The sequence below is a fragment of the Nelumbo lutea genome, chromosome 6 (genome assembly GCF_056320005.1).
Source record: "Nelumbo lutea isolate HS-2025 chromosome 6, American lotus-T2T, whole genome shotgun sequence".
Taxonomy (NCBI): Eukaryota; Viridiplantae; Streptophyta; class Magnoliopsida; order Proteales; family Nelumbonaceae; genus Nelumbo; species Nelumbo lutea.
In genome coordinates this window covers 23,750,989-23,770,276 of record NC_142689.1, presented here as the reverse complement: position 1 = coordinate 23,770,276, position 19,288 = coordinate 23,750,989, and the positions used below count along the sequence as shown (strand labels likewise).

General features: G+C 38.4%; 1 protein-coding gene and 1 pseudogene across 5 annotated transcripts; both read left to right on the top strand.

Annotated features, from left to right (window-relative positions):
- Positions 1-3,434: 3,434 nt before the first annotated feature.
- On the top strand, positions 3,435-8,146 carry LOC148847959 (large ribosomal subunit protein uL15x pseudogene; annotated as a pseudogene).
- A 3,581-nt stretch (positions 8,147-11,727) lies between these two features.
- Positions 11,728-15,999, top strand: LOC148847958 (uncharacterized). Of its 5 annotated transcripts, none has more exons than XM_088948570.1 (4): positions 11,728-12,061; positions 12,168-13,127; positions 14,697-14,823; positions 15,156-15,999. In XM_088948570.1, exons 2-4 carry the CDS (start codon positions 12,306-12,308, stop codon positions 15,719-15,721), a joined length of 1,515 nt encoding a protein of 504 aa, XP_088804696.1. In that variant the 5' UTR covers positions 11,728-12,061; positions 12,168-12,305; the 3' UTR covers positions 15,722-15,999. The 5 variants fall into 5 exon arrangements, with proteins under 5 accessions (XP_088804696.1, XP_088804695.1, XP_088804699.1 ...); XM_088948573.1 differs by having other exon boundaries at positions 11,740-12,061; positions 12,269-13,127; XM_088948572.1 differs by having other exon boundaries at positions 11,740-12,061; positions 12,213-13,127.
- The last annotated feature ends 3,289 nt before the right edge of the window (positions 16,000-19,288 follow it).

The window sequence follows — 19,288 nt, the reverse complement described above, 5'->3', positions numbered from 1 at the left end:
CACTTTTTGTGCGGTAGGAGACTCAAGAAATGTCAAGTGGGCTTCTATTCACTACCTAGCCCTTTGGAAGCTCACTCATTCTTTTGCTGGAGATATATGAATTAATCTCTAATATAGGTGCAACTTGGGTGGATTTAGGTTGAGTTTTTGTCAAAATTTAAATGAGCCCATCCCGAATAAAAAGCAACTGGGTGGACTCAGGCTTTGTATTTGTTCTTTTCTGTTTTTTTAAAGGTTTGTGGTACACCTTATCATGTACATAGGATGTGTTTGGTTTGAAGAAGAGGTAGGGAAATGTAGGTTAATGCAAACATATATGATTAGGTTAGTTTCGTTCATGTTTATTGGGTTTGTCCTACATATTGACAGCCCTATGAATTTCGAGAAACCAAAAAAAAAAAAAAAACTATGAAATAGGTTGATGATATAAGGGAAAAACCTATGTAATAAAATTAATTGAAATATATATTTATTATATTTTGTTGAATACTTATACCACTTCTTGGGTTTAAACAAAACATATTTTTGCTAATGCGGCATTTGTTTTTAGTTTCAAAAACAAAATCATACACATTTGCAAACACACCCTTGGTAACTTATGGTTATACCCCCTTACACTGGAATAGTAGGTTGGTTACATGACAAAGTAATAATTCGTTTAATTAAATAACTTTAGCAACTTCCAAACAGTCCTTTAGATGGTCAAACCATCTAATGCCCTTGATTCTTTTATCTCTTCGATGTATAATAGATCATTTTAACTAATAGAACACTTTTATGCATGGTTTTCAAAACCGGGAATCAGTCGGGTGACCAATTTCATTTTATCCCAGAAATTGTTATTTTGTTAAAAATTGTTGATTTAGTCGATAAACTGCTGACTTGGATGGTCAAATCATTCGAACCGTCCTATAATTTTGATTGTTATTTATTTATTTATTTATTTATTTATCTATTTATCAGAATGAGCCATCCATACGGTTTGAATGATCGAGCTGTTCAACCCAACAACTGGACCCATGACCAGTTCGTTGTCAGATTCTATTTTAAAAAACCTTGCTTTTATGGTATCATTTTAAACCAACACAACTAAAATCTCTTTTTAGTCCCAAACATCGATATATGGGTCACATGGGAGGTAATGGGGCCCAATACCCTTCTAATTGTCTTCTCCTCTGTCTCCCAAGATACCAAAGCACCTTAATCTAGGACTCTAGGCCTGCCAAGACGATGGTTCCAACCTATCCTTATACAGTTCCACTTACATGTTTTAAATCATCATGTAAGTCTCATCAAATGCACTTGAAGCCACCAAGAATAGTATCAATGACATTATTCAAACATGCACATAGAGATACAAATCATAAAGATTCTGGGTGCCATGCATGTCAACACTATGAAATACCACTTTCACTTTCGTCACGCGTCATGCATGCATGTCTCTTCATGGTACCCTGCGAAAGTATCAAACCAGGAATCCTTGAGAAGGCCATGGTCCCCTCACAAGTCAGTCACAACCTTTGGGCCCTGGCATTCGGGGTCAGGATCCACAATACCTATTATTGTGTAAGTGTACGTAAGTACCCGGGGCCTCAAAATTTGAAATATTTTGTTTTTGCCCAATCCAGAGCCCCTGGACCTGCAGTATTAGATGTTGTTTGGTTTCATTGTCTTTTATTTAAAAAACGGTATCAGTTCAAAGTCAGGCATTTTCTTTGATGGAGTTTGAAATGTCGTTTGGCTAATCGTTTATCAAAGAAATGTTTTTTTTTTCGGGTTGTGTGAAATCTATCTATTGGGCAGCCGTCACGAAAAGTTAAAGAACATTTTTCAATAATTTTTCTGGTTTTTCAAAAGAGATGTTGTACAAAACGTTTATTAAGCGTTTATTTGCCACCGTTGTCATTGCTTTAGAAAACGACACTACATCAATACCATGTCAGAAAAAACGGTTCTTCAGGAAACGGGCATTGGTTTGGAATCCATTTTTGCATGGCTTGGAACAATACACCGAATTTAGCACTTTTTGGAGCTGCCAACAGATATGTGAGATGGTAGTGATGTGGCATTGGATAATCGGTGCCAGAGCTGAAAATGTTTTCTAGAGCATTGATACCAAAAAGAAAAAGTTGTTGCTCCAGGCTACATGACAGCAATGATTAGAAAAAAAAAAACATCATTTTCTCAGAAAATGGTGATTCCCACACATCAGCACAATGCTGCATCTACAGCATTGATGCCAAACATATACTAAATAAACAATAATGAAATTAAATAGCCCCATAAAAAGAAAAAAAAATGTATAATGTATAATAATCATTTTATGCATGAAAACATATCCTTACATGTCAATGGGTCCACCTTGACCAGCTCTCTTCGGGTTAGGGTTGAGTTAGAGAATAAAAAGCTATTCAATGACCTCTCCTAATAGCTTAAGGGACAAGTTAAACCTGTATCAAGACCCAACCCATTGAAACCTCTACGAATCTATCATGTGCATATTATTGGTTTCTTCGGTCATGTGGACATATCTTTTGGCCAATTGAGACATTCATTAAACAGAGGACCCACTGAATTGTCCATGTTATCCATCCTACAGTCCATGCCATCTTTGTATTAGAGTTCTACACAATTAATAATAGCCCTCCAAATTCTAAACTTTCATTTTTTTTTAATTTAAAAACATCTAAAAAGGCCTTGAATTAAGCACCTAACAAAGTCTTGTGCGTTAATATAGTTAGAGAATAAAAGCCTAGTCAGGACCTCCTAATAGCTTAAGCTTTTAGGTTGAACGGTTCCTTGACCAAGTGGCTTAGTGTTCAATTTTCATCGCTATTTAATTAATTTTTGGTGCAAGATATGAATGGGTCCAAATTTGGCCACGCCTAAGAGGTCTTATTGAGGGGGTATGTTAGAAAATAAAAGCCCATACAAGGTCTCATCGGAGAGAGTGAAAAATTAAACTTTTAGGTTGAAAAGTTCCTTGATATAGATGATATTGTTGGAGTTAAAAATATGGGTAAAATACAAAAATCTTCTCTAAATATTCTGACAATCATAAAAACCTCCCCTATAGTTTCATTTTAACAAATACCTCCCCTAGATTTTTGAAAATTTTGACAAAAACCTCCTTTTGTCAACGACCAAGATGAAAAACGTTAAACTGATGGATCAATTTTTTCCAACTACCTATTTTACCCTTTGCATCTATTTTTACTAAACTACCCCTATCGACATATTATCATCTCTAAACTCACAAGAGCTTTAATTTCCATCGCTGAACTGATTTTTGACTCCACATTATACTATGGGAATTGTGCCCATGGACTAGAAAGAGTTTCTTCAGTTCAATTCGGATCAAATTCCCAGCAGTTTGAAGAGTTATCAACTATGAAGGGAAGAAAAACCAACGGGGTTTCTGGTGTGAGAGAGAAATGATGACCCGCTTCAAGAAGAGCAGGAAGAAGAGAGGGCATGTCAGTGCCGGGCATGGCCAAATTGGGAAGCACCAAAAGCACCCAGGAGGTCGTGGTAACACTAGTGGCATGCATCACCACCGGATCCTCTTCAACAAATACCATCTTGGTTATATTACAGTTTGTACATAACTAAAACCGTTGTTCGATTGTACCAAACTACCATGTGGCATTTGCCACATGGCCCTACCTTTCTTGAATTTCCAGATTCATCTCTTGTATCTATTTAAGCCAAATGAATGAAACTCTCGGATTCCTTTTTTTCCTTCCATCCCCTGTTTTTACACGGTGTCAGAGTTATTTTTTTTTGTCACAAAGCCCATCGTAGCTCTTTTTCACCCATTGGGCAAACCTCGTTGCAGGTTCTTGTCATCACAAAGTTCATCGCAAGATTTTCTCGACCCAAAATCTTATCGCAGGTTTTTTTCACTGCAAACTTTATCGCAACTGCTCACTTAACTTTCTTCTTTTAAGAATTGTCTAACCTTACCCGATCACGTCTTCAATGACACCTGACATCATCGTCGAAGGAATGATCAGAGATCCGATGTCTACATATTATCTCCATCCTTCGGACAATCCAGGAGCAGCTCTAGTCTCCTGCCCACTGATTAGAGACAACTATGCAATTTGGAGAAGGGCAATGCTGAATGTCCTCAATGCCAAGCACAAGGTTGGTTTCGTGGATGGATCGATCTCGAAACCAGAACTGGCGAACCACAATGAGTTTCTTGCATGGTCCAAATCCAACTCCATGGTGATATCCTGGCTCTTTAATGCAGTAGCCAAAGATCTACATGAAAGCATAGCCTATGCAGAGACGACCAGAGATATTTGGAAAGATTTGGAAGATTGATATTCATAGGAAATGCTCCACAAGTCTTTGAACTGAAGTGAGACTTGTCTCTGCTTCATTAAGAAAATATTTCAATTGCAGTGTATTATACGAAACTCAAAAGCTCGTGGGATGCCATTTTTGTATACTCGCCCACTCCTAAATGCTTATGTGGTGGTGCCGTCAAAGACATCTTGGTCGAAAGAGAGAAGGAGTGGGTCTATCAATTTCTTTTAGGACTTGGTGAACGATTCAACACCATCATATCTAGTATTCTTACCATGAAACCACTGTCAAATGTCAGCAAGGTGTATGCACATGTATCACAAGAAGAAAACATCTTTCTTTAAGTGGTGGTAATAGACCACCAACTATGGAGTGTGCAGCCTTATATGCGAGTGGATTTGGATCCAAGAACCCATAGCAACAAAAAGATTGGCCTCGCCCACGTTGCGAACATTGCAAAAAGATCGGGCATGTGAAAGCTAAATGCTATGAACTTGTTGGCTATCCATCGGACTAGGAAACCAAGAATAAATCCAGCAACAAAAACACCTCCAAGAAATAGTCTGTCTCCAATCAAGCTACAATGAATATTCCCTTGGAGTCCCCAGTCCCTGGCTTAACTATTGAACAATACTGTCAACTAGTTAACTATCTTGATGGTGAGAATCAGTCCACCACTACGACAATTGCAAACTTTGCGAGTAAGATTTCTAGCTTAGTTAATTTTGTTAGTTCAAGATCTTGGCTCATTGATAGTGGTGCCTCATATCACATGACTTGCTATGCTTAAGACGTAATTGGACTAAGTAGTCACCACAACCCAGTTCTATTACCCAATGGCACCCTTTTGCCTATTGGTTCTAAAATGCAAGTGCCCTTGAATTTTGATACAGTCTTAAAGGATGTGTTACACATACCAGGTTTCAAGTGTAACTTGATTTCAGTGAGCAAGATTATATCAGAATTAGATTGTGTCATAGTGTTCTTTCCCACCTTCTATGTTTTGCAAGACCGAGCCACTAGGAAACTAATTGGGGTGGGTATCATGCATGATGGGCTTTATCACTTCCATGCTGCACCTGCAACAATTGTGGCCTTCCATCCTTCTACCATTGAGAATTCTTGGACATGGCACTCAAGATTGGGACATGCTTCTTACTCACGGTTGTCAAAAATACCTGGTTTGAAGATTGTACCACCTCATAATAAATGTTGTGATACTTGTTTCAAAGCTAAACAAACAAGGCTTAGTTTCCTTACCAATAGTAGTAATAAATCTTCTTTGTTTAAAATAATTCACTATGATATATAGGGTGGTTATCATACCCCTTCTCATAGTGATGCCCATTAGTTTCTCGCTATAGTTAATGATTTTTCTCGAGTTACATGGGTATACTAGCTTAAGCAAAAGTTTGGGGCTTACTCTTATTTTGTCATGTTTTTGACTCTTGTGCAAAATTAGTTTCACACTACCATTAAGAGCGTACAATTGGATAATGGTTTATAACTTTTATTTGGACCAATACTTTCTTACCTACATGAGCATGGGATAGAGCATCAGAGATCCTGTGTTGAAACTTCACAACAAAATGGAGTTGTTGAAAGAAAACATAGACATATGTTAAAGATAGCAAGGGCCCTCAGACTTCAAGCAAACCTGCCAATTACATCCTGGGGGGAATGTATACTCACTACGGTATACATCATCAATTATTTGTCCACACCTGTACTCTCGGGCAAGACTCCCTATGAAGTGCTCTTCCAAAAGCCGCCCAACTATAACCATTTGAGGGTTTTTGGGTGCCTGTGTTATGCTTGGACCCTTTCCCAAGGACGTGACAAATTTAACTCAAGATCTGTTAAATGTATGTTCATTGGATATCTACATGGCCAAAAGGGTTACAGACTCTACAATCTTGAGAAACACCAATTTTTTGTGTCACGATATGTTTTTTTTTTGAGAATCAGTTCCCTTACAATACACCATCAATGCAAGATGCGAATGGATCAGATTCCAGGCTGGTCATACCACTACCAATCACAAATGTAGACCCAAAATTATTAGGACATGGGCCGATCATATCCAAAACTGAGAATTCTCTGCAGCCTACCTCAAATGGATGTGAATAATGCCTTCTTGCATGGTGAGACTTATGCTCTGGTTGCAAAACTAGTGACAGTCCATTGCTTACTTGCATTAGTTGCAGTCTTAAAATGGGAAACACATCAAATGGATGTGAATAATGCCTTCTTGCATGGTGAACTTCATGAGAAGATTTACATGACACCCCCGAGTCTGCTCAACTCCATTGACCCGCGTGTGTGTGTCGCCTTAATAAGTCTATCTATGGACTCAAGAAAGTCTCTAGAAATTGGTTTCAGACCTTAGCACTCAAATAACAAGGATTCACTCAGTCCACAGTTGACACCATTCTCTTTACATCTTTTAATCACAACTCAGTTCTTGCCAATTTGGCTTATGTTGATGATTTACTCATAGTAGGCAGTGATCCCACTCAAATTACAACACTAAAGCAATATCTCCAGAAATGTTTTCCAATTAAGGGTCTTGGCCCACTGAAATACTTTTTGGGCATCAAAGTCTCAAGAACAAATGATGGCTTCTTCCTATGTAAGAGAAAATACACACTCAATATACTCTAAGATGCTGGAATGATGGCCTGTAAGTTGTGTCCCTTTCTAACGGAGCAACAACATCGTCTTGAGCCAGATGCGGGCCCACCCATTGATAATCCTAGGTGCTACAGACGATTGGTGGGAAGGCTCATCTATTTGACTATTACTCGGCCAGAAATTACATACATTATACACATGTTAAGTCAATTCATGAGCAGACCATGTCAGCAGCATATGGATGCATCACTTAGAGTCCTTCGATATTTGAAATCATGTCCAAATCAAGGTACTCACCTACCTAGGGACAATGATCTACAACAGTATACTTCATCACTCTTGGTCATTCTCCCTTGTCATGGAAATCAAAGAAGCAAAGTACAGTATCCCACTCCTCATCGGAAGCCGAATACCACTCCATGGCAGTGACTATTAGTGAATTTTTGTGGCTCCATCGGCTTTTCAAAGATTTAGGCCTACAACATCATCAACTCATGGAGCTGTACTACGATAATAAGGCGATGCTTCACATAGCAACAAATCCAGTTTTACATGAGCGCACCAAGCACATTGAAATTGACTACCACTTAATCAAACATCACCTTCAATCAGAACTCATTGTCACTTCCCACCTTCCTACAAAGAATTAGCCGGCTGACATCTTCACTAAAGCTCTAGGGAAAGATCAATTTGGTATAGCTCTATCCAAGTTGGGTGTTATCTATAGCCATGCTCCAACTTGAGGGGGCATATTATAGTTTGTACATAACTGTAACCGTCGTTCGATTGTACCAAACTACCATGTGGCATTTGCCATGTGGCCCTGCCTTTCTCGAATTTCTAGATTCTTATCTTGTATCTATTTAAGCCAAATGAATGAAACTCTCAGATTACTTTTTTTTTCCTTCCATCCCCTATTTTTACAAGTTGCTTGGGTAAGGTGGGTATACGTTACTTCCATAAGCTTCACAATAAGTTCTATTGTTCCATTGTCAACATCAACAAGCTTTGGTTTATGATCCCTAACCTTAAGATGTCAAGGAGAAGGCCTCCGCCAATAATGTTCCCCTCATCAATGTTACCTAGTTCGGTTACTCAGCCCATCGTCTTGAAGATCAAGGTCGTATCCAAGATTGCAGAGAAGAAGATCAAGGAGGTTAGTGCTGTTGTCGTGCTCATAGTTTTGATTTACTAATGTATGGTGATCGGAACTGCTACTCTTTTTTTTTTTTTTTCTTTTCTCCTAATTAGGTTTTAAATTTTGGATATTGAAACTTAAGTGAAATGACTATCTGAGTATCAATTGAGTACTTAGTTTCTCCGTTAGACTGATGACTTATACATAAGAACGTTTTCAAAAAAGAATTCTCAGAGTCACTGGTAAGGGTCACACAAGCTCTGACCATGGGATTTTTGTGAGGTTACTGTTTTGAAGCAAGGATGATAAGCTTTTCACTATGGCTTGGTCGGGTTTTGCATCTTTGTTGTCGTTGTACGGCGCTCAAGCTAGGACTTTGAGGTTGAGCTCGACTCAAGTCAAAAGTCCGTAAGCTCGAGCTCAATTCGGCTCGAGTTTGACTTGAGAAAAATGTTTTATAAAAATAAAAAAGTTATATATAAAAATATTTTTTATTTGATATTTAAAAAATTAAGAATTATAATAATTAGTTATTATTATATATAAAAATAAAAATATTATATATATTATTTTCTATATTATTATTATTATTATATGTATGCATATAGTTATTAGAGCTTGACTCGATTAATAAACGAGCCTATAAATTGGGCTTGAACTTAGCTCAAAGCTCAGTTGAAATCAAACAGAGCCGAGCTCAACTAGCTTGTGAGGAGTTCGGCTTGTGGCCACCCCTACTCTCATCGTTGCATTTACTTTTCTCCATGTCAAGGTTGCTTTTGTTTTCTACATAGGGGTGTTATGATAATTACATCACTTTATATATGGACACATGTAAACACACAATTTGTTGTAAGGGTAAGCATCGAGGGCTACTCACAAAAGTAGGTTTAGCAATCCTTTTCTATCAATATAGGGCGGGTAGAAGAGGACATTCTATTTTTAGGATTTTAGCTTCAAAGAACCAAGTCCCAAAGCCAAAAAAGAGAATTAGTTCTAACAATTCTTATAAATTGAAACCTAATTTTTAGAGCCACAAAATTCACTACGATTGATTTTTTAATAACGTGCCAAATACAGCCTTAATCTCTTCAATTGCAAAGGATAACCAAGCAGCTAACGGGTGGTCAACTTTCCTTGTTCTATTTATTGGTTGTTGTATCTTTTTTAGTTTTTTAGAAAGATCATCCAACAGTTCAGATAGTCAAAAGATATTTTTTGGGGTTCGGCAAGTGGCTCAGTCTAGCTATTTATCATGTGAAAATACCAGAAAGTTTTATTTGAAGCTTTCTGAAATTCAACGTTTTCGGTCTGTTTTGGGTATTTCAACACATGCATCTTTTGGTCTTACTAGCTTTTAGTTACGAAATAGAAAGAAGAAATCGGTTTTGGATCGTCCTAGCTTGCTGAAACCTAAAATACAAGGTTTTATACTCTACAAATTTGTATTTATACTTCTTCCAAACTAATTGAGCATTAGGCTCTATTTGGAAGGAGTGCAAATACAAATATGTAGAGCGCAAAACCTTATATTTTGTATGAATTTATATTATACATATTTGTATTTATACTCCTTCCAAACTAAGCCTTTAATTACCAATTTACATCTATTCATTGTATGAGGGGAACACTTACTTCCATGATTTTGTAAGCCCACAAAGGGGTCATTGCTAACTGAGTGATAAAATCTCAGGTTGAGAAGTGTGAGAATGCAGGTCATGTTTGAGTGGAGACATATTGTGCGACAAATGCAAAGGTCAGGTCCACATCCAGCCCACCCTCCCAAGACCTAAGATGGTTGGGAAATTTAATTAATTATAATGGATTAACAAGAATCTAACACTAGATTGATCAAGGAACCATCAAGCATGTACCCAAGAGAAGATTCAGGTCCCTTCATACCTGAGCTTAATTTTGTAATGAAAATATGACTCCATAAATCTATTAGGTGACTTAACATATCCAATATGAAATCTCTCTTTTTCTCTTTGAAAGGATAAAAACTAAATGACAATATACTGAATGACATTGTCAAGATAGGCAATCACCTTTCTTTTGATAATTGCATGATCTTGTTTCCATTAAACTTTTAGGTAAGCTCTGGGTATGGGTTTATTTCAGATTTTAAATTTTCAAAATATCATGATGCATTGGTTTCTGTGTTATACTGTACAACTACCTTCACGGGCAGTCTTTGTTTACAACCACTAAAGTTGAGCCTACATTAGCTTTTAGTTGCCCCCCCCCCCCCAACTCCATTCTCCATGCCTAAGGCTAAAATGAACTCTCCTTTTCCTCTTTACTTTCATTGGTCTGGGGTAACCTTAACTTTTCTACTTTCATTGGTCTGGTGTAACCTTAACTTTTTTGTTTAATTCCTCCACATTCTAAGTAAATGGAGTTGCTTTTGCTTTCTTCAATAGTACGTACGTGCGCGCCATTCACGTAAGTCCTCACCTGCTAATCCTTCCTGATCTCTCTCTGGGTCTGGGTCCGGGTCCCTCCTTGGAGTTCAGTTTTAATTGAACAAATTTACGATGGATCTCAATTAAATTCATGAAAGCCCACGCCCATATATAATCCTAGAGACCAGCTCAGCTTTTCTGACAGAATGGGGGCCCAATACCAGTATACCACCACCAGTGGCGAAGATCCATGGGTCACGTATTTGTAATCTGCTTTCTTTTTCTTTCTTTATTTACATCTCTGTTCCTTGAAAGCAACTGGACCCTCTGGACCCCCACAGACTTTATTTATGCAACCATCATAATCACTGTACCCAATCCACATCCACTTAATCCTATAATCGTGCTCTTAATCACGTGATTATCTGATCTTCATTAAAAATAAATCGAAACAATTTACACACACAGCATCCCAGTTTGATTGGACGGTATGGATTTGCAGGATGTGGGAGAAAGTGGGCCCATGTTGCTTTCATAACAGCGAAAGAGAAGAAGGGAATATAAGAATATTTTCCATTTTCCTTTCCCCAGGATGAGATTCAAACCCTGCGCTGAGTGTGGAGGGAGAGCCGACATGAGCGCACGGATTCCTCGACTGGTCCACTGGCAACTTGAAACCAATGCAACATCGGATCCGCTCTTGTGTACGGGCCCCAGAATTGGGCGTCTAATCGTCCGAAACGTGTCTACTTCCAATGGTTTGCCAGCGCGTGGCATAAGGCGGGAGCAACGACAAGTTCAAAAAGTTAAAATTGATTGAACGCATAAATGGGGGATATCATAACTGATCTGATCGCGCATGCGCTGCTACAAACCCAAAAACTTTCATTTCAAATTATTTCCACAATGTCTCCGATACGATGCAGACGTGGCGGCATGTGTATTGTTGATGAGATTTTTCCTTGGCAAATCAGGCACCGTTGGTTGGGTGAGAGATCAGGGGTGGTTGAGCAACCTTCTGATATGATCCACGTGGCTCATTACCTAGGTCAAAATAGTTTCTAACTTTTGTCCGCGACATACCGCCATACCGGTCTCCCAAGTCTAAAAAGCTCAGATCGTAAAGATCTCTAATTATCCGACGTGGCGCTACAAACAAAAAAGAAAAAATAAAAAAATAGCTACAGTTAATATTCAAACCTTAAGAAGAAGCATCCACGCTTCTGCGTCTCTGTCTGTGTTTCTCTACAGAGCTTCATGAACTGGATTTCCTGCTTGGAGATCTTCACCTCAGCTCAGAAGCTACCTCTCTCCTTCATTTTCACCATTTTTTCATTCCAAATCCCTACCTTTATAAGTTCTCCTTTCACTTCAGTAGTTCACTTCTCTCTCTCTCTCTCTCTCAAGGTTATCTCCATTCTTCCTTCTATGTAATCCTCTGTTTCTCTTTTCTCTCGAGCTACTTTCTGCTTCTGGCTTCCTATGGTTTTTATAGATTCTGTTGACCACAGATGAGTAAAGCTGCCAAAGTCGCCAAGTTTCCAAGGAGATTCTGAAGTTTCTGAAGGTGAATTAATCTCTTACACTAACAGTCGTTTTATCTTAAATGCTAATTACTGAAAACTGGAACACTCTTCTTAAAAATAAGCGTTTCAGTCTTTCAAACCTTTCAGCATTTCCGTTTCTCTTGATTGCTTGCTTCCTCATCATCCCTCTAGATCTCCATAGATCGATCCAGAACAATATCACTATTCTAAGGTAAACTTTCTTCCAGTTTCCTTTCTTCTCTAAGTTTGTAATTCCTCGAAGACATGGCTTCGTTGCGTTCTGGCCCAATCAGCGAGTCGATACGGAGGAAACCTTTTCTTATCGACAAGAGACCTCCGATGCTGAAAGATTTTCTCAGAGACGATCTGAATTCATGCTCGTCGAATGGCTTTCAATCCTATACTCGACGTTCATGCTGTACTACAGTTCGAAATCTTCTCGACATAGATTTCAAATCCAGGGAATCCAGTCAAAGGCGAAGATTAGTCAGAAGTCGGTCGAAGGCTGCCTCGACGACAATTTCTGCATTACATAAGGCATCAGAGGCCGTGCTTGCCGCCGTAAAGTACTTCCCATTCTCCCCTATTAATAAGTCTCCGTCAACGCAGCCGCAAAACCGGCCTAAGGTGGGGATCCTACCGAGAAGCCTCTCCCGGAGATTGAGACGGAGTTTCTGGAGAAAGACCGACAAAGAAGAACACGAGATCATTGTCACTGTTAGGGTTAAAGACATTCTACGGTGGAAATCATTTCGAGACTTAATCGAAGACAACGAGAAACCCTCGGATTTCTCTCCCACTCTTCTAAACGAGAAGGCGAAACCGTTGTGTTTATCTTCTTCTCCTCTCCCCAGAACTACCACCACCGCCACCACCTCATCCAGCACAACCAGTAGCAGTAACAGTTGGGCTGATAGCGATTTCACGTCGGATTATTTACAGTCATCCAGCGTTAGTTCTGAGTGTTTGGGTGAAAACGACGGTGAAGATAGTAAAAGATGCTTATCGTCGGAGAAGCAGACTTTCAACAACAAAGCCGGTGAGGGTTCCGTGGAGACAACAACTACCTACTCTGTAGATGCTAAGGTGAGCTATTATTTAATGCTTCGCATGCAAAAAATATTTTCTCTGTCTGCTGGTGCTGGTGAGACCTGCTTTGAATTCGATACGTTTGTTCAAGCTTCCCGTTTTTAGATTCGACTTCTACTGTTCACTGTCTAATTTGTTTAACGATTCAGTCCTCGAATCGTTCTGGTAGTTCAAGGACATTTCCGTAATTCAAGCAATCCTGAATCCTCTTTCTCATGATCCCTTCCCTTGTTTTCTGTTTTCCACTATTTCTTTTAGTTTTATGTTCCGAAAATAACTAGGGAAGAAAGGAGGAGGCAGGTGGTCTGCCAAGGCATTCACGTGTGCAGTATTTCTTTACTATTGAAAATATAAGGTACATCTCGGATTACCAAAAGAAACTGTGTCGTGGGTCCCGAGTACTCTTAAAGCCAAGTATCCTGCAGCCTGTCTGTCTGGATGCGGGATCCACGGCGGCGAAACTCGCGAGACTATTAATTTTATTGTTACCAGAGACAACATTTTAAAATCAGTATCTCAGCTTTTCACGCCCCCCTAATGAATTCGTCTTCATCGTCAAGGCAGACAGGTTGTTGGTCATATCAATTAAAAAAAGTAGGAGGGTACTCTTGTGATTCAACCTTTATTCTCTCCGCCACCATCTCTGTCGGTGGGTGAAGACTGAAGAACGCCGATGGCTTCATACAGTTTTGAGTATTAAGCTCTTCGATTTCTTTTCTTCCCTTCCTTGATATCGGTCACACCGTTGGTTAAAATTCTCTTAAACCAAAAAGAAATTCTTTATTGTTTTACAGTTGAGACTAGAGAGCACCTGGACCTGATGTTTTTGATTTACTTGGTTTGATTTGCTTATGGAACTCTGTAATTACGTAAAATAGGGAAAAGTTTGGTGTCATCTTACTTTAATTATAGTTAGTTAATTAATCTTAGAAGAAGCTTCTGTGATATTGCTCTAATTAAACATTTGATAGAACCGATTAGAACAAAATTAGAGAGGACAAGACATCAAGACAAGACCCAGATCCAACTGTTAGGCCTTACCTGTGGCCCCTCGCTGACCAACCTATAGATCTGGATTTGGTTGGGGCGAGCTCAACCGTTTGATTTGTTAACTATTTTTTGCTCTGTGTGTCTGTATCTCTGATGGGATTCGCTGATTGAAGTGATTTCTGCCTTGAACTATTTGGCGTCGGCTTTTTATAATTAACTATATAGACATGGATCTATCAGGGCTCTAACATCAAGACTGTACAGACTGTAGTTGCCAAAAAAAGACTGTAAGTTTGTGGAGTTTTGAATGCCAATGGAGATAATAAAATATTCTGATATCCAACAGTTTTGCTTCTTTTTTTCCTCGCACTGAAGCTACAATTCTGTAGCTCTTCCTGTCAGATTCTAAAATTAAAAAAGAAAAAAAGAATCCAATCCACTGGATTTTGCATGGATCAGGCTTTACTCGAAACATTGTTCCTTTTCTTTCTTTGGTGGTTTATGGTTATGTTTCAGGCTTTTAGCAGCTGTAGTAGTTCCCACTTGTCTGACATTTTTTCTTTCTGTAAATAACAGAGTGCGTGCCAGTACGAGGAGAAAGAGCAGTTCAGCCCTGTTTCAGTGCTTGATTTCCCATTCGAAGAAGAAGATGGAGATACTGAGACCTATTCGTCCTCTAACCAGAGTCTTTCAAACATGGACTGTACGTCACTTGATCTTCCCTCTCTCTCTTTTATTAATTAATTAATTAATTAATTAATTATAGCATGAACATTAAAGGGTGCCACCCAAGGCCAAAATGCAGAATCATGTGAGCTTCTTTATCCATTAACTAATTTTTCCTTCAGTCCCCGAGAAGAATGAACTAATGACATTAGTATTTCACTGATGATCACATAGTCATATCTTCACGAATTCTTTTATGGGGATCTTGTAGTGGGGGCCATGAAAATGATGAAATGGTAGCAATGAGATCAATGATGCCATGGATTAGAACATGGATTTTAGGTTGACGTAAGAGTCTTTGATGTACAGGGCCAAAACAGAAGCTTATGCAGAAGATCCGACGGTTCGAGATCCTTGCTCAACTGGAACCAGTCGAGCTAGAGCAACGAATTGCCTTGGCGGAGCTCGATGACTCGGTGGAGTGCGCCAGTGACTCTTTCTCAATCTCTGTTCACGATGACACGGCATACCAAAGAATTGATGAAGAGGAAGAAGCAATTGAGGCAGAGGAAAGAGCAATGCGATTGTTCAACAAGCATATCAAAGCATCGAGCCAATTACAGAACCGAAAAGCAAGTATGGAACATTTTCTGATAGACTTTTTTAGAAATGGAATCATGGGTAGAACTCAAGCAGAAGAGGGAGATGAATTTGAATGCGAGTTGTTGAAGGTGGCAAGAGATTGGGTGGATGGGAAGAAACAATATGAATTGGGACGAGGGTTTGGGGATGACAGGTCGGTGTGTGTCAGAGAAATGGAGAGTGGAGGACAGTGGAAGAAGCTTGAGGAGGAACAAAGGGAGCTTGCTGCGGAGATGGAAATTAAGGTTTGGGGATCTTTGGTAGACGAGCTGTTGCTTGATCTCTTGTCTTAAGAGATCCAACCAGTCAACAAAACCAATTTCTTTTCCTTAATCAAAAGAATCCTACCATACAGGGAACAGACTAGGAAACAAAACCCGAAGCACCAACTCAGTGCTCAAGGGAACAAGCAGGGCTCTACAACCACTGTCAGTGGATTGTGTCAATGTTCTTCAGGTTTCTTCATTTTGGGGATGGGTAGCTGAAAAGTGGAAACGATATACTACTTTGAAAACCCAAAGCTGAATATATATATATATATATATATATATATTTGATCTTTTATTTAACTTCTTCATCGTCTTGTTCTTTCTGCTTGACCCACTTTTCACACCAAGGAAATGGGCTCACTGCCTTGGCACAGATTAGAAAAGAGAAGAGATGACTTGCGACAAATTCCAAGAAAGCAAAGTATTACATCTAATATTTATGCTAGATTGTTTGGCCAATTATGTGCACAAACTGAGAGATAGATCGGATTTCTTTCTCATAAAATTGGTTCTCAGTTCTCGCACGTAATCACAACACTTTCAACTGTGCATTGAGAACATCTCAGTACTTGTATGTTTTCGTTCATGCGAAGATGTTCCCAATAGGGTTATAAACAGTCTGGTCTGGGGAAGATCTTGGACCAAACAATAAATTATGATTTGAAAAATTCTTAAACCAAATCCAACCATTTTAGTATAGAAACCAAATCAGATCAAACTGTTCTATTATGGTTTGGTCCAGTTTCTAATACAGTTTGGGCCATTCTATTCTGCTTAACCCAATTAGAAAGCCTAAATAACATGCATGCCTACATAAAATAACGAATATAATTCAAATATTAAATTTATATGTCAATAAAACTGAGTTTAGAAGGTGTAAAAATACAAATATATAAAGTGCAAAGCTTTGTATTTTATAAAATTTTGCATGCATTTGCATTATACATAATTGTATTTATACTCCTTCCAAACTAAGCCCAACCATCACTTATTACCATTATATAAATTACATTCACACTTTCTCAAACATAAATAACGTCTTGGGCATCAACTTGCAAGTAAAAAATTAAAACAAACAATCATAATGTATGAAGTTCTATACATACATACAAACATATATATATATATATATATATATATATATATATATATATATATATATATATACACATGCATTAATAAATATAATTAATAATTTGGTTTAATATAATTTACGATTTGGTTTGGTTTCTAAAATTTAAAAAACCAAACTAAACAAAAAAAAAAAAAAACGATTTTAGAAATTCTCAAACCAAATCAAAGGCCAAACCAGACCAAACTACCAATTACTGTTTGGTTCGGTGTGGTTTTACAGTTTAGACTGAATAAGGAACCAGACCAAATTTGTGAAGACAAAATCTGGATTCTAACTGAGAATCCAGGCTGGTTTGCCCATCACAGTCATCAGTTTGGACCAAGTTGGAGGCTGAATGAGCTGTTATAAGCTGGCATTTCCATGCCCATAAAAAATCAAGGATGCTAAATATGCTAAGTTACTAATGGTACCGGCCTCCAAAAGAAATTATAGATTTATAGTTGATTAATTTGTTTTGTTTCTAAATTCCCAATAAATTGAGTTGTAGGTTCGGTTAAGAAGGGTCTAGGCCCATTCTCTGTTATATGATAAGAGTGTACAGTGCTTGTGGCCTAAAGTCACAAAACCAGACCATTGCAATAAGGCTTGTCAATTCTTAAGGCTGCGTTTGGAAATGATGCAAATAGAGTGTAAATCTTGGTTCAGGATAAATTTGCACTCTGGTTCATTTTTGCTTGTATTTGGCAACATTACATTTATGCATTGACTAATGATAGATCAATACATATTTACATTGATAATAAGATGTAAAAATGCATTAATACAAAAAAAGTAAATTTGCATTCAAGTGGGCTTTTTATAAAAAAAAAGCATATGCTTTATTGAAATTCATGTTTGCATCCATTACAGCTAAAAACATTTTATTTTATTTCTTTTTAATATTTCCACTACTTTATAATGGATAAAAATAAAATTGTTATTTATACTTCTTTTCTAAGTTGTACTGAATATACTATCATATATACATGACTACGTGTATAAATATACATTAATTACAATAAACACATGATAAACGTCAATTCCTAGACTGGGCCTGATTGGGCTTTGAAATGTTTACCCTTCCCCTTTGGCCTTTCTTGTTCTTGGGCAGCTCTGTAGGACAAAACCTTGGCAAGATTGTCATCGCCCTACCTAATTGCAAAGTTTGCAACCATTGCAATCTCTATATGTTAGTATTCTAATACTTGGATTCATTTTCACGGTATCGAAGGCATAAGAAATTTTTTAGCAGGGGGAAGGGCAAGGCACTAGACTTATCCCTACATTGAGACCACATGTCACAATGTCGCATGAGTATGGTGGTCTTAGGCGGACGTAATAGGGAAGCCCAGGCCCAGGCCCAGGTCTTCTTGCTAGTCGTGTGGATTTATGGGATTCACTAATGCTATTTGGTTTGAAGGAAAACATAAGGAAAGGTAGGGAAACCTTTACAACCCAAACCTTTTCCTTCTCTTTCCCTTCTTTTACCCTACCTTTTCCTTCAAACCAAATATAGCCTAAGCGACCCAAGATCTCATCGCAGGTTATTGGGCCTTAAACCCATATGTGCATTATCGTTCCAATGAAGAAAAACTGAACTTTCACGCAGGCTTCTGATATCTAAATTCAGACTCGAAAAAAGTCAGTGGCCAACAAGGAACCGGAGCTGTAACATGCAAGGCTTTGACAAGCTTTCACCTGTTAGCTGTTGTATATCACCCAACTACACCCACACTCCACAGAAACTGGGTTCCCATTCTTTTACATATCAAGCCCTGGAAAGTATTCCTGATGGTGGGGGTCTGATGTAGTACTTTTATCAAGCAACACAGACACCTCTCTCTCTCTCTCTCTCTCTCTCTCTCTCTTTCTCTCTCTCTCTTCCATTGATGAATCATAATCAGTACTTGTAAACTGGTCATAGATCTTGTAAATTGAACCCTTTCGGAATGTATAAAAGAACGTGTATGTTACCCAAACAAGCATCTATCCTTAACTTGAATGGGGCTTAAAACCAAATCCAAAACTTGTGCCACACATCCGCAACTTATCATTCATTCATGTGGACATATTCCCAATGTGTGTTTGTAATGTCTTGTTGGTAGGAGTAGATAGCTTTCATGGGGGTAACAGATGTGAGCGCTCTACCTTGACCTTAATAGATAGGAAACCCACTGCAGGCCATATCTGATTGATTTTGGTTGGGCTTAAGCTCCTAAACCTTGTCCAATGTATATGGATCAGCTACATGAATCCCGTTTCCCCATTCAGTTCTATTCAGTGCCATATCCATTATTAAATTATGGATGCGTAAACCATTTATTAGATCCTTGTGCATGAAAAGCCTTATATTTTTTGGACATAGAGCACAGTATTACATCGACCCCCCATAAATGCCCCACATACACATCTCAACATGCATTGAGAACATCCCCTACTTATCATGGGGAGATGTTCCTTATACACAGCTGGGAGGT

Coding starts and splice junctions, on each gene's coding strand:
- LOC148847958 (XM_088948570.1), top strand. CDS start 12,306: ATGGCTTCGTTGCGTTCTGGCCCAATCAGCGAGTCGATACGGAGGAAA. Junction 13,128..14,696: donor CCTACTCTGTAGATGCTAAG/GTGAGCTATTAT, acceptor TGTAAATAACAG/AGTGCGTGCCAGTACGAGGA. Junction 14,824..15,155: donor GAGTCTTTCAAACATGGACT/GTACGTCACTTG, acceptor TTTGATGTACAG/GGCCAAAACAGAAGCTTATG.